Source organism: Echeneis naucrates, chromosome 21 (assembly GCF_900963305.1).
Source record: "Echeneis naucrates chromosome 21, fEcheNa1.1, whole genome shotgun sequence".
Lineage (NCBI taxonomy): Eukaryota > Metazoa > Chordata > Actinopteri > Carangiformes > Echeneidae > Echeneis > Echeneis naucrates.
In genome coordinates, this window is record NC_042531.1 from 10799110 (window position 1) to 10811063 (window position 11954).

At 38.0% G+C, this 11954-nt stretch overlaps 2 protein-coding genes across 2 annotated transcripts; one reads left to right on the plus strand and one right to left on the minus strand.

Moving 5' to 3' along the window:
* Nucleotides 1–1927: 1927 nt before the first annotated feature.
* On the plus strand, nt 1928–6258 carry spc25 (SPC25 component of NDC80 kinetochore complex). Its single transcript, XM_029530241.1, has 7 exons — nt 1928–1998; nt 2632–2803; nt 3091–3156; nt 3358–3504; nt 3623–3748; nt 4021–4119; nt 5123–6258. Exons 2-7 carry the CDS (start codon nt 2653–2655, stop codon nt 5242–5244), a joined length of 711 nt encoding a protein of 236 aa, XP_029386101.1. The 5' UTR covers nt 1928–1998; nt 2632–2652; the 3' UTR covers nt 5245–6258.
* Nucleotides 5600–11372, minus strand: nostrin (nitric oxide synthase trafficking). The gene is made up of 16 exons (XM_029530240.1): nt 11266–11372; nt 11035–11120; nt 10848–10931; nt 10604–10666; nt 10449–10530; nt 10305–10367; nt 9552–9650; nt 9335–9460; nt 8726–8824; nt 8529–8654; nt 8048–8156; nt 7780–7868; nt 7544–7669; nt 6392–6641; nt 6209–6298; nt 5600–6114 (listed from the first exon to the last, which is right to left on the minus strand). The coding sequence occupies exons 1-16, from the start codon at nt 11359–11361 to the stop codon at nt 5978–5980; spliced, it is 1725 nt and encodes a 574-aa protein (XP_029386100.1). The 5' UTR covers nt 11362–11372; the 3' UTR covers nt 5600–5977.
* Nucleotides 11373–11954: the final 582 nt, after the last annotated feature.

An 11954-nucleotide genomic window follows, 5' to 3' on the forward strand; every position in this document is an offset into this window, starting at 1 on the left:
GGGACTAAGTAGAGTGAAATCATTTTGGGTCATGCAGACCTCAGGTGCCACTGGATGCTAAGCAACCACAGACAGTGGGAAAAGACAGGGAAACAGGTTCTGCGCTTGCTCTTTGTTCCACCTAATTACACTTTGGCTGATTAATATTTGAATTTGCCTGAAAAAGCTAAGCAGTATGTAAACAAAAAAAAAAAAAAAATATTTGACTTGTGCAGACCATGATATGTGCACAATAAATAAAACACATACAGTATGTTGGTCCGACAAGAAAACTTAATTTAGTCCTGGAAAATGCAGGATATTACAAAGACATACATCAGGTGTAATGCTGTTTTATTGTTTTATAGCTCCTAAATCTACAATCCTATACCCTATAATATAATTTTAGGGTTACCATATTTATATAGCAGCAAAGCTGAGTGTTGAGAAATATTTTCCAGGGCAGAATCACTACACCAATTTTTTATTTTATTTTTTTGATTTTGTGATTTGTCACATATATGTTGGACATGTAGACATGTAAATTGTTGAGACAGTGATGAAGGAAAACCATATGGCCATTGCCATTAAAGATGAAGTAAGAAAAGCTACACACTTTGCTATCTTCACCACATCAAAAGAGGAACTCACAAAATCCTCCATAATTGAAGACAATTTCCTGTCTTTATCCCTACTTAACCAATGAACATCCTAAAGAATAACAGCAACCACACAAAGAGGTACTGAAGCACCCTTACAGTATGAAAGTATGTAAAACGGAACCTCTGTGAATGGGCAGTTTAATGAACTCATACAGCTGCGGATATGTGAGAGTTGCTGTCAAAGTTTAAATCTGGTTTTGTTGCCGTTCTTCCCTTTGCAACGCCAACTGAACATCTCAGAGTTCACTGCCAGGCCAAGGCCAAACAAAGCTCCAAGGTTTCTAAAGAGACCAGCAAATGGCGCGGTGTCCAGATGGACCCACTCTGGGTTAGCACACCACTTCTTAGCTTTAGCAACTGACCACGTGATTAATGCCCACCACTTTGAGAAGCACATAAAAGCAAACAGCAGAGGATAAAAGAAAAACAATAGTTTGGGGGACACTATTGCTCCAAATGTGGGGCGGATAGAGTTGTGATAGAGGTAAGTTTCTTGGACCCGCCAGTAAAGTCTCTGATCAAACAACATCCTTAAAAAAACAAGTAACAGATTAAAAATAATACATTCAAAAAATGCTCTAAAGGTAAAAAATAAACCTGCACTCATCTTGGTGCCAACATTATGACATTACAAATAAAGGGTCTAGGTGACCCTATTACTTGGGCCACTCACAGATTAAATGCTATTACAATTGTTAAATATTAGCCATTGTACACACTGGAAGCGAAAGCGGCCCTGGGATCCTTTCAGCCTCATTAATATTGTCATTCTCTGTGAACATAGCAACAAAATGGAGTTTCATAATAGTAACAGAAAAACTCTCCATCTGTTGTCCAGAGCTGACAAACTCACCCGATTTATCAGTTAGTTGTTTCATTATCTTTATAATTCCATCTGCATACACAACATATAATTTTTCAATGATATTCCAGTGCTTTGTGGTATTTTTTAAAGTTGATGGATGGATGAGTCTGGTTTATGATCGTATAATCCTTGGTTAGGATCCATCTAAACTTCTAAAACTCACCACATGGTGGTGTAAAGTCACAACAAACCCAAGGCTAAAATCTACATTGTGCGAATCTCAAAACGCTCGCATTGCATTTAACATCCATCCGTATATCCGTGCTTAAAATTGTTTGACAGTTTCATACCTAATTAAAATGTAATTTAACGGACAATATGATGCCGCCGAATCGCCAATATGCCAGCGGAAGATAAATAACAAACGTCATTTCCGGTAAGCAGCCCCGCCCCCTTTTTCTCCAGACCGCCGATTTTTTGAAAATAACGACCGGGCCGGTCAGAAGAGGGGAGGCTAGAAGGCTGCTGCTCAACGACATTGTTTTAACATAAGTGAGTGTTTTATCAACGTTTGGTTGAAAAAGCTGTGGCTGTTGCCATTTGGTTCATTTATTAACTTACTCTTCGGTTTCAATTGCTGCGTATGTATAAGAAACTTAACGAAATCGACGGTAAAATAGCTCCTAGCTAGCACGGATCGTGCTAATGTAGCCGGTTTGGTTTGAGCTGTCGATCTGTCGTAGCGAGGTAGTGTGGAGAAAACATTAATTTACAGAGGCATTGGCAGCAAACCGTTCGTGCTGTTGCAGATTTAAGTTGCGTTAACTTGGAAATCTACTTCACTCGCTGTCATGCTGTTGTTTTTGGGCCAACAAACGAACTAACAGCAGTAACGCTTTGCAGGAATTTATTCGTGATTAAATCTTTGTTGTCTAATGTTTACTGTCTGATTGAATACAGTTCTAGCTTAGCCTCCATTTACAGTGTTTCATCATCTCAGCCGGACAACATGTTGCTTTGTGGAGTAGATCGATCAGCTGATATTTTCTAAATTTATTATGGTTATAAAGCATAAAAACATAGTGACAAACAATTTTGTCGAGCACAAGATCAGATCACTGTCACCACAGTCACCAATAACTGTTGTGTGTCTAATGTAACATTCAATGTGTTTTTCCATCACAGATTGTCTGACACCCCAACATCATGACGTCCATTACTGATCCAAACATGAGTGTGATGTTCACCAGTGCCATGGAGGAGATTCACAACACACAGCTGAAAACTTATGGGGAGATAATGGACACAACTACAGAGCTGTGCCAAGCCCATAGACAGTTTGTGAAGACAGCACTTGGTAAGTTTAATTGTGTCATTAACAAACTATGTTATTTGTTTGTTGTGGCTTAATGTTAAACTTAGAGTTCATAGTAGGAGTACTGTTTTGGTTTCCAATTCATCACAGAAAACAAGTATTCACAAGTTTGGGAGTTGATGTTTAAGGTATTTCATGATACTGAAAGCAAATCTGGGCTGAGGGCCATGGCTGGTATTCATATATACTCATTTGATGACATACAATCTGTTCTTGTACTAGCTTTTGCTGAAATTGATCACATATTGATATTTTCTTCTCTGGTGCAGATACATGTTTAAAGAAATCGAAGGATGATGAGATTCTCTTTGAGACAATACAAACATTCAAAAGAGGTAAGTTTCTGCATTATGCCACAAAGCACTGACTGTCTGCTATACACCCAAATTTAACTGGTGTGTGCTGGCTAATTCATCAGATTCTGTTACATGCTATAGGCCCATACTTGTGTTTTGGGAGGAAAAGAACATAAAATTGTTTGAAAACCTGCATAGTTTCTGTGACACATTGGGGCTTATGCAGTGTTTGTCTTCCAGATTTGGAACAAAAAAAATCCACAATGAAAGAAAAACAGCGTGCTATTTCTGAAGTGGTATCTGAGATTCAGCAGAAGGAGATGCAAAAAGATGACATTATTCGAAAGATAGAGGAACTTAAAGGAGAACAAGCAAAGAGAAAGGAGTGTAAGTTGATTTTTACAAATTAAATTAGTCATTTTGGCCAAAAAATTTAATTTGTAACTATACTTAGTTATTTTAGTAATTGGTTAAATTTTTTTTTCTCTCTTTCGCTCTCTTTCAGTAATTGAATGTCAACATAAAGCAAACAAAGTCAGACTGAGAAATCTCCAGAAAGCCAGACTAGTCTTTCAGGATCATTTGGGGTTGGAGATTCGAACAATCCTGGGCAAAACACAACTGGTCAAAGGTATCTTAAACTCAAACATTTACATATTCACTATTCATACAGTTCATAACTGTTTCTAAACAGCAGTGGCAATTGATATGATGAGTTTTGTAGATTGTGGTTCACATACAGCTGAGTTGTTTGTTTGTTGTTTTTTTTTTCACTGAGTCATTCCGCATGAAGCCTTGCTAAGCCAAAATTATTGCATTGTCAACAACAGGACACCAACAAGGACATCTGTATGGGTGAAATGGCTATACTAGATCAAATATGTGTGTTTGTTCTTTTTAAAGGTGAAAAATTGCAGTTTGTTTTCCGGAATATCAACCCTTCAGATCAGGACTGTGCCTATGTTGTCACAATGGGGATTAAAGATGATGGCTCCTACCAGAGTGAGTTAAACACACAGAATCTTATACCCACGCTGTATATAAGAAAACAACCGTAATAACAGTGCATATAGTTGAATGAAATAAAGGCCACCAAACCAGCTGGTCTTCTGTGCCTGGCACCTGGCCTTGATTAAGTACAGACTAAATGTTACTGCACAGGTCCGCGTTACTGCCAGAAACGTGATCATTTTGTTTCGTTTCATTTAGTAGGAATCCATAGAGGTCTGCCAAAGGCCAATGGTACTTAAAAATATTGAACTGACCGACACCACGATTGACAATGTGGTGTCCCACAAAGCTAATACTGGTCACATAGCATTGAGTTAGGATCGATATCTAGTACAGTATGTGTAGCTTCTACTGCCATCTTGTGTATGAATTGTGATGCTGTTACAGCATATAATTGATTAAACATTTATTGTTTAATCAATTATAAACAATCATTTATTTGTTGCGTTATTGTTTGCTGCCAAAAGAGATTAAGTGAGTAAGCCTCATGAGGCTCAGGAGCGAAGCAAGGATTATCACAGATCTTAAATAGGATAAGACTTATTTCTATGCGCCATAAATCTACACTATTGTACAAACCATTTCTGGAATATTCCATCACTTTCACAAACACAACCATTGTCAAATCACTCTTATTAAACATTCTACCTCTGCAATTACTCACCAGTGCATCAAATGTGTACTAATCAGTCTTTAAAAATGTTTGCCACCCCTCTTTTAATAGCATTTTTCTAAAAACAAAGGAGGTTTCATGGCCATGAAAATAAAACAATATATTTATAAACCAGTCTTAAACATTTATGTTTTCAGTTGGAGCTCTAAGAGCTAAACAGTAGTGAAAAACAGATGAATATACCCAAAGCTTTGGTCTTTTCAAGGGACTTGTCGACCAAAAATAGAATATAAAATTTCACGATCCTTATAACAGAAAAAACATAGCATACAGCATACAGACTACTTACATAATATTTACCCAGATCTTTGATTTCTTCAGTTGTGTCTAGCGACCCTGCGCTCGAATGTTTGCCAGTCTTGGAAAGTCGGCTTCGGGAGACCAATAATTTACCGTCATTCCTGGCAAATGTCAGGAAGGAATTCATCTCTCAGGCCCGCTAAGGGTGGAAGGAAGAAAACAAGGAACTACGCGGGGAAGTTCTTGTTGCAATGTGGACTAATATGAGCAAGGAGAGCTCATGTTCCATAATCTGTTAATGTTATTGAGCAGATCAAATACAGAGCAGCAAAGGTTTTAGTTTGCATCCACATCTTTGTCCAACACAATATGTATATATGGATTTACAGTACATCTGTCTGGTTAACATGCTATGTTAAGCAATTGGACTTCTAAATATGTATGAGTCGGCCATCTCACACACTGACCACTGTATCTAGGGCTGTTTCACTACCCATGTCTAGATGTTCTTCAAAAGTAAAGCTAAGTAAAGTAATTGATCCCACACACTTTGGTGTAAACAGTTTTAATTTTTTTCACATTATTTCACATTTCAAATATATTTCGCAAGGGTCAGTTTTCTCTTAGTTGATCATTGATTTATTTAAACAAATTTATTAATCTCCACAATGCTTGAGTTTAACTGTCCCATGTGGCATAAATAATAAAAAAAATGATTGGTATAAAATTAAAAATACAGTATGAATGTTAACATAAAATAACTGCAGCTAACATTTTTAAAATTGAGAAAATCTCTGCGAATGTCATTAGTAAATAGAGAGTAAGGTAATTGTGTTTTTCATATGAGTCTTAGCCATTGCCATTTCACCATTTGGAACAGAAGTGAATCTGATTCAGGGTGGCGTCTATATTTTTGCTGTGCATGCGTCGGGTCAATCAGGCATCAGAGGTTTGGACAGTACTCAAGAAAGGCAACTCCTCAACATATGCTGATGGGAAATGGCCTGTTTGTCCGTCAAGTTCACCAAACCACCAACCATTCTCCTCTTTTGTGTAAATATTTAAAAGATCGCCTATGAAGCAGACAAATCACTTTATTACCTAGAATATCATCTTTACCGCTAATTAAAAAAAAAAAAAAAAATCTGCAGATGAGTTACAATTTACCTTCTTTCAATGTCAATTCATCATCCTGTTCAGGTGTGAAGTTATACAGGGCCTTGCATTTCCCTATACTGCGCAACTCTGACGTTTGACCTGTAAAGTATTTTTATAGCTGTAATTTTATTGCAGATTGTCAAATATAGTGATCAAAAATAAATCTTTGTGTGTGTAATGGAAATATCTTACCCTTTTCACTGTCGTCACCAATGTAAGGCGGGCCTCCTTTAACAGTTCTGTCACACTCCACAGTTTCATGTGTTGAAGCTGTGGAGGTGACGTGGTCACTGCTACCTGCTGAAGGATCCAAAGATGGTTGTGTAACAAACTGAACAGGTCCTTTATAAATGATGGAAGCTCTCAGTGACTGCCGAGATCTGAGGGGTGCCCTCCTGAGTTTGACTTTGCGGGTCAGTTGAACAACACTGTGTTCGCAATCCTTTGAAGTAATAACAGCAGGGGTTATCTTTTAATCATCTGTATTATAGCTCTCTTTTTCCCACAATAAAGGTTTAGAGGCAAGGTAAATGTAAAATAAAAACTGCTTTTGGCTGTTCCTTAGCATATTTATTCAAGCAATAATTAGTCAATTTACAGCTGTTCCAGGCTGATTTTCACAGGGCATGTTTGCCTGTGAAAAAATGAAATAGCAGCTATTGATCATTAGCTCAAACAGCAAACATTACCAGACCCAACCATCTGTTACTGGATTAGCTGTGATTCTTTGTTGTATGCAGTGGCAGATTGATAATTTTTACTGCAGTAGTTTAAAAAAAAAAAAAAACATTTGACATTTTAAGATGCAACTTTGGGCTTCAGGAGTCATTTTCAAAATATTTAATATATTTACATTATTTGAGCCTATTCAAATCGATAGTGGTTTCCCCTTTATTTTGTATTACACCCGGTACTAATGAAGAGGTACTTCAGGGACTGTGGGGATTAATGAAATAAAGTTTTTGTTGTTGAAAAAATAAAATTAAAATTAAAAATTAAAATCAAAGCACCCAGGTAGCAGTCAGTTAATTTAGACACAATAACCAAATGAAGAATACTTCACTACTTGACGATTAGCAGGGTGACAAACATGTACGTCCTTTTGCACATGGTCCCTTTAATCCAGGGAAAGCCAGTCACTGTCCAATATAACCAGTTCACCATCCATCACACAATGCACCCTTTATGCTAAGGGAGAACCTAGGTATTTCTATTTCTTCCAGAACGTTTGCCATTAATGTAGGCATTGAAACTATGAACATTACACTCCATCCAATCCAATCTTAATCAAATAAGCTCCCGCATATTACCAACTGTGTCCTGAAGATGATACATGAATCTTACCTTATCTTTCCATTTCACAATGCTGTCACTAAATCTGTGAAAGGATCTTGGCTTTCCCTGCAGCTCAGACAGGGATGTAGAGAGTTTGTAGTGAGTTGCCTCGAGGAGATCCAGTTTTAGAGTACTCTACAGAATGACATTCAGCAACCCATCAACAAATCTAATTCACGATCTGTTCAAAGTAAATATCAATACACCATCCCCCATCCTTTCTACACACATTCAGTGTTGTTTACCTCGTCAAGCTGCTGCTCAGTTTCCTCAAGGTTCTTTTGGTTTGAGAATGAAGGATTTTCAGAGTACATTTTCATCAGCTTTTCAATTCCTGCAGCAAGAATGTCAGATGACATTTCAGGTAACTTAGAAACAAATTGAACTTCTTCCTTCTTGTACTGTCCATCATGAATCTCAGAGTTATACTTGAAAAACAACTCCATAACGTAATCTAATTTATACAGATATAAGATTTTAATGTATCATTGAATGGATGGTGTTTTCATCTACCTTCACAGTCTTTCTTTGTTTTTGTAATACTGTCCTCAAGGCGCTGGAGTTTAAGTTTGATCGCCTCTTTCCTTCGGTCTTTGCTCATCAGTGATTTGCTGTCTTCTTCCTGATTTACCAGAACATATGTATTGATCAAATCACAAATTAACTGATGGTTTTGCTGTAGTATTGATTGATAGAATAGCTCCAATTTTACAAACATGCTATTGTTGCTATAAATCAGCTAAATTGCATTGAGTGTAACATATTTATATAAAACAGTACTAGTACTAGAGTGTACTAAAAACAGCTGTCATGCCAAGCCCTGTGACAAGATGACAAGTACACCATTGTTATGTGTAGCTTGCATGCTCCCATCAAAGAGACACCCCATCCAGAGGTGACAGGGTTAGCCTTTGGATGAGTCTGCAGCCTGCAGTAAAACCTCCCTTCAAAATGCAACAGCAGACTAAAAGACAGAGTAAAACTGCAGACTCACGAAATAATCAACCATCAAAAATTCAGCTTTGTTGTCTTCATCCGTGATTCTGTTTTCCTCCACCAGGGCTTGAATGTCTTTGTCCATATCCACCCTTTGGACCAAGTGTTCTATCTGCTTTTGGCCCTGGAGGAAGCAGAAATAAAAGTTGAAATATTGCTTGCAGAGTTTACTTTAGAGGAACACTGGTATCTTACATGTTCAAGGGTCTGCCCCAAACTGGTCATGTGGAGGTTGTATCTATTCAAAATGTTGCACAGAACTTCAATTCTCTCTTTCTCCAGCTCCTGTATTATCTGAAAAAGCAGAGGAGAGCTATTATGGCCCACGCATTCAATCCTTATCTACAGTCTTGCATTTGTCATTCATGTAGAGCCCCAATATAGTCCCTATGGGATAGTTATCATCTAAACCTGAGGAAAAATTGGAATGAAAAAAGCAGAAACATTGCACAGTGACAAAAAAAGATCAGCTCTATAATATTCTGCTCAAACATCCTTGACCACATTTCCTGCTCCTTTCTGCACTCTGATGAAATGTGTCTCAAAATAAAGGATGAAATACATTTGCAGCAGTCGGCGGTGTTTTAGTCCTCCAAGCAGAGCGCTTGGGAAAGTACTAACCTGGTGCTTATAAAATATTTTATGCAAACAAAATCTCGCTGGTTCATTTCTTATCACAAGCGCTGTGTCCTTGAGCAAGACACTTAACCAACTGAAACGGTTAGCTCAGAAAAAGCTGCTTTGGGTGAGAGGAACAACTAAATACCTTCAAAATGAGAACTAGGAGAGTATTTTTTGCAGCACCTGGTAGCAGTTCTTCAGTGTGTTCTCCCACTTGAGTCTCATCTGATGACCCTCCATGTTGATATTAAAGTACTCCTCATCCACCCTCGCCTGCAACTCTGCCGACTTTGTCAGCCTGTTAAGCATCTGTCGTCAAGAGAATGGGGGGGCAGATTTAGGAACCATGTTGACAACAACTATTATCTCCCAGAAAAAAAAAGTGTGATAACCACACAACCTTTTGTTTTTCTTTTTCTGTGCAAATAGGTTTGTTGTTCTCAACAAAGTTGAAAAGAGCCTCATGTTCTCTTGTCAGTCCAACTAATTTCTTCTTTATCTGATTTAAGAAATGAGGAAACACAAGAAGTCACAGAATTACAACATTGGATTGGTAAATCAATCAGGAATAACTCATATTCAACACTCAAATACGCTTTTGATCTAATTTAAACCCTAACCCTACAGGATAAAAAATAGCTATCAGTGTTTTTCAGAATACCTCAAAAGGTTAAACACCTCAGCGGCTTGTGATCAATTTATAAAGTCACTCAATAAATAAAGCTTCAAAGAATCATTATGAGCAGAAAAATGTTATGGCTGATTTTGACAGCAGAAGGAATTTTGATTTTATAACCTCTCATGCTGAATGAATTCCTGACCTTATAAGGTGTTGGGATCCTATTTTTGATGTGATATTGCTGTTTAAACATAACATAAAGCATCATAATAGCTTTATGCACCTCCCAATGCTTTCTGAATGCTTGTGATACATTGTGCAGATACCTATAGTAAACAAACATACCGCAAGGGATTTACTATAAAGCTTCCATAAAACCAGAGTCTATAGCCACACAAACATTGTATAAATTAAGGATTTATGGAGCATAGCATGATGGTAATTGTCTTGGCAGCAGCCAATTCACATCTTCACAATATGAAGTAGTATTAAATTATTTTGTGTTTTTTTGTTGTAAGAAAGCTTTGTTTTTACCTTGAGTTGCTCACTCCAGTTGGCAGTAACAAGTTTCCCAGATCTCTCAATGGCACTGTCAAGCTATTGAAACACACAAGGTTAGAGACACATCATGCCTGGTGGCAAAAACAAACAGTAAAGCTAAAAAAATAAATTCCGCACAGGCCTCTTCCTCTTATTTTGCTCGTCTAAGACTTGTCGTATTTCCAGAATTGCTTCTTGGTGAAATGCATTTCCTAATGATCTGGAAAGAAAAGAATGGTGCCATTATGATCTCTTACATGTGTGGACAGCCGCAGTTAGAAGGTGAAAAATACCTGTGGGCGTCGGCTCTTGAGTACATCTCATCTGACACATGACACCAGGCACTGTAGGTGGAACTGAGTGGGGAGCCAGCAGGAAGAGGTTAGTGCTGTTGGCTAATTAGCCTGACTGCCTGACCTGAGGGTTTCCCACAATACCATTATTTCTACACAACACATGACAGTTAGCCCCTGGGAAGCTAATGTGTTCAACACAAAACAGAAAAAAGCCAATTCGAATTTTAGCACTGCCCCTTACTTGTTGGACATTCCTTTAGAGGCCCTTATGAGTTTGCCAGCTAGTTTTTGCAGTCCTTTAGCATAGGTTAGTTCAAGCTCTGCCCTAAAACAGGAAAAGGATGCAGCAAGGAATGACAACCAAGTCAAAAAATAACTTCTGTACTCGTTAAAGCTGAGTGTGAATAGCACTGCCTCACAGGACTCACCTTTGCTGAAAAACTGTCATAAGTTCTTTGCAGAAGGACTCCCCGCTTTTTGAAAAGCGTTTCACATTTTGATACAGCAGGTTGTACTGAAAGATAGTGAGCCATGGAGCTTTAAACCAATTCAGAGTTCGATTTACTTGTAGTAGCTTTAAGACCTGTCTCACACAACAAAAGTCTCACGAAGTATTTGTTTTTACTCGATTGCGGTGACTTTTTTGAAGGCATACTCACAGAACAAGTGCTGATAGGATCCCTCATCTTAGGACTGTGACTGTTTGTTGACTTTGGACCTGGAACCCTGACCACCCTCCTCCCAAAGTCACTCATGCGGAAATCACCTGAGCTTTTGTCACTGCACTTTACAAAGGAAAATTCCAGTGAGGGAGAGCAAAAAAAAAAAAAAAAAAAAAGACAACTAATAAAACTCAAGGTGGATGGCAAGTTTGTCTGGCAGAGGTATAAAGAAATGAAAAGATATAAACACATAACAAAGGTCAATTCATGCTACTTTGTTTCACTTAAAGCCTGTCCAGGGTGGAGGTGAAAACAAGAGTTATATGACACAATCAGAGTAGGAAGGAATTTACAGGAACTGAGTGACACTTTTCAAGCAGCATTACTTATTGTGTCTGTCCAATGATTGCAACTCCAACACTCTCCTTCTGTGGATCATTATTCATGTCTTTGAGGCCCCTTAGAGTCTGCACTCTTCCATGGACCTTTTTCAAAAGAAGCCATTTTTACTTGTCACTTTGAGAAACACACGCACATACTATGAGCACTAAAAACATTGGCATTGGCTCACTTCTGCTAAGGCGTCACATTAAGCTGATACTAAGCACTGTGGCAGTGAGCCAGCATGCACAATATCTGTGCCCCGAAACTGAAGCATGGAATTTTATCCATGATTAATTTCATTA

Bases quoted from the DNA above. Each gene is read 5' to 3' on its own strand.
- spc25 (XM_029530241.1), top strand. From the start codon at position 2,653: ATGACGTCCATTACTGATCCAAACATGAGTGTGATGTTCACCAGTGCC. The intron at 3,157-3,357 runs GTAAGTTTCTGC...TTTGTCTTCCAG, and splicing joins AATACAAACATTCAAAAGAG to ATTTGGAACAAAAAAAATCC. The intron at 3,505-3,622 runs GTAAGTTGATTT...GCTCTCTTTCAG, and splicing joins ACAAGCAAAGAGAAAGGAGT to TAATTGAATGTCAACATAAA.
- nostrin (XM_029530240.1), bottom strand. From the start codon at position 11,361: ATGAGTGACTTTGGGAGGAGGGTGGTCAGGGTTCCAGGTCCAAAGTCA. The intron at 11,121-11,265 runs GTGAGTATGCCT...ACTATCTTTCAG, and splicing joins ATCCTATCAGCACTTGTTCT to TACAACCTGCTGTATCAAAA. The intron at 10,932-11,034 runs GTGAGTCCTGTG...TTCCTGTTTTAG, and splicing joins ATGACAGTTTTTCAGCAAAG to GGCAGAGCTTGAACTAACCT.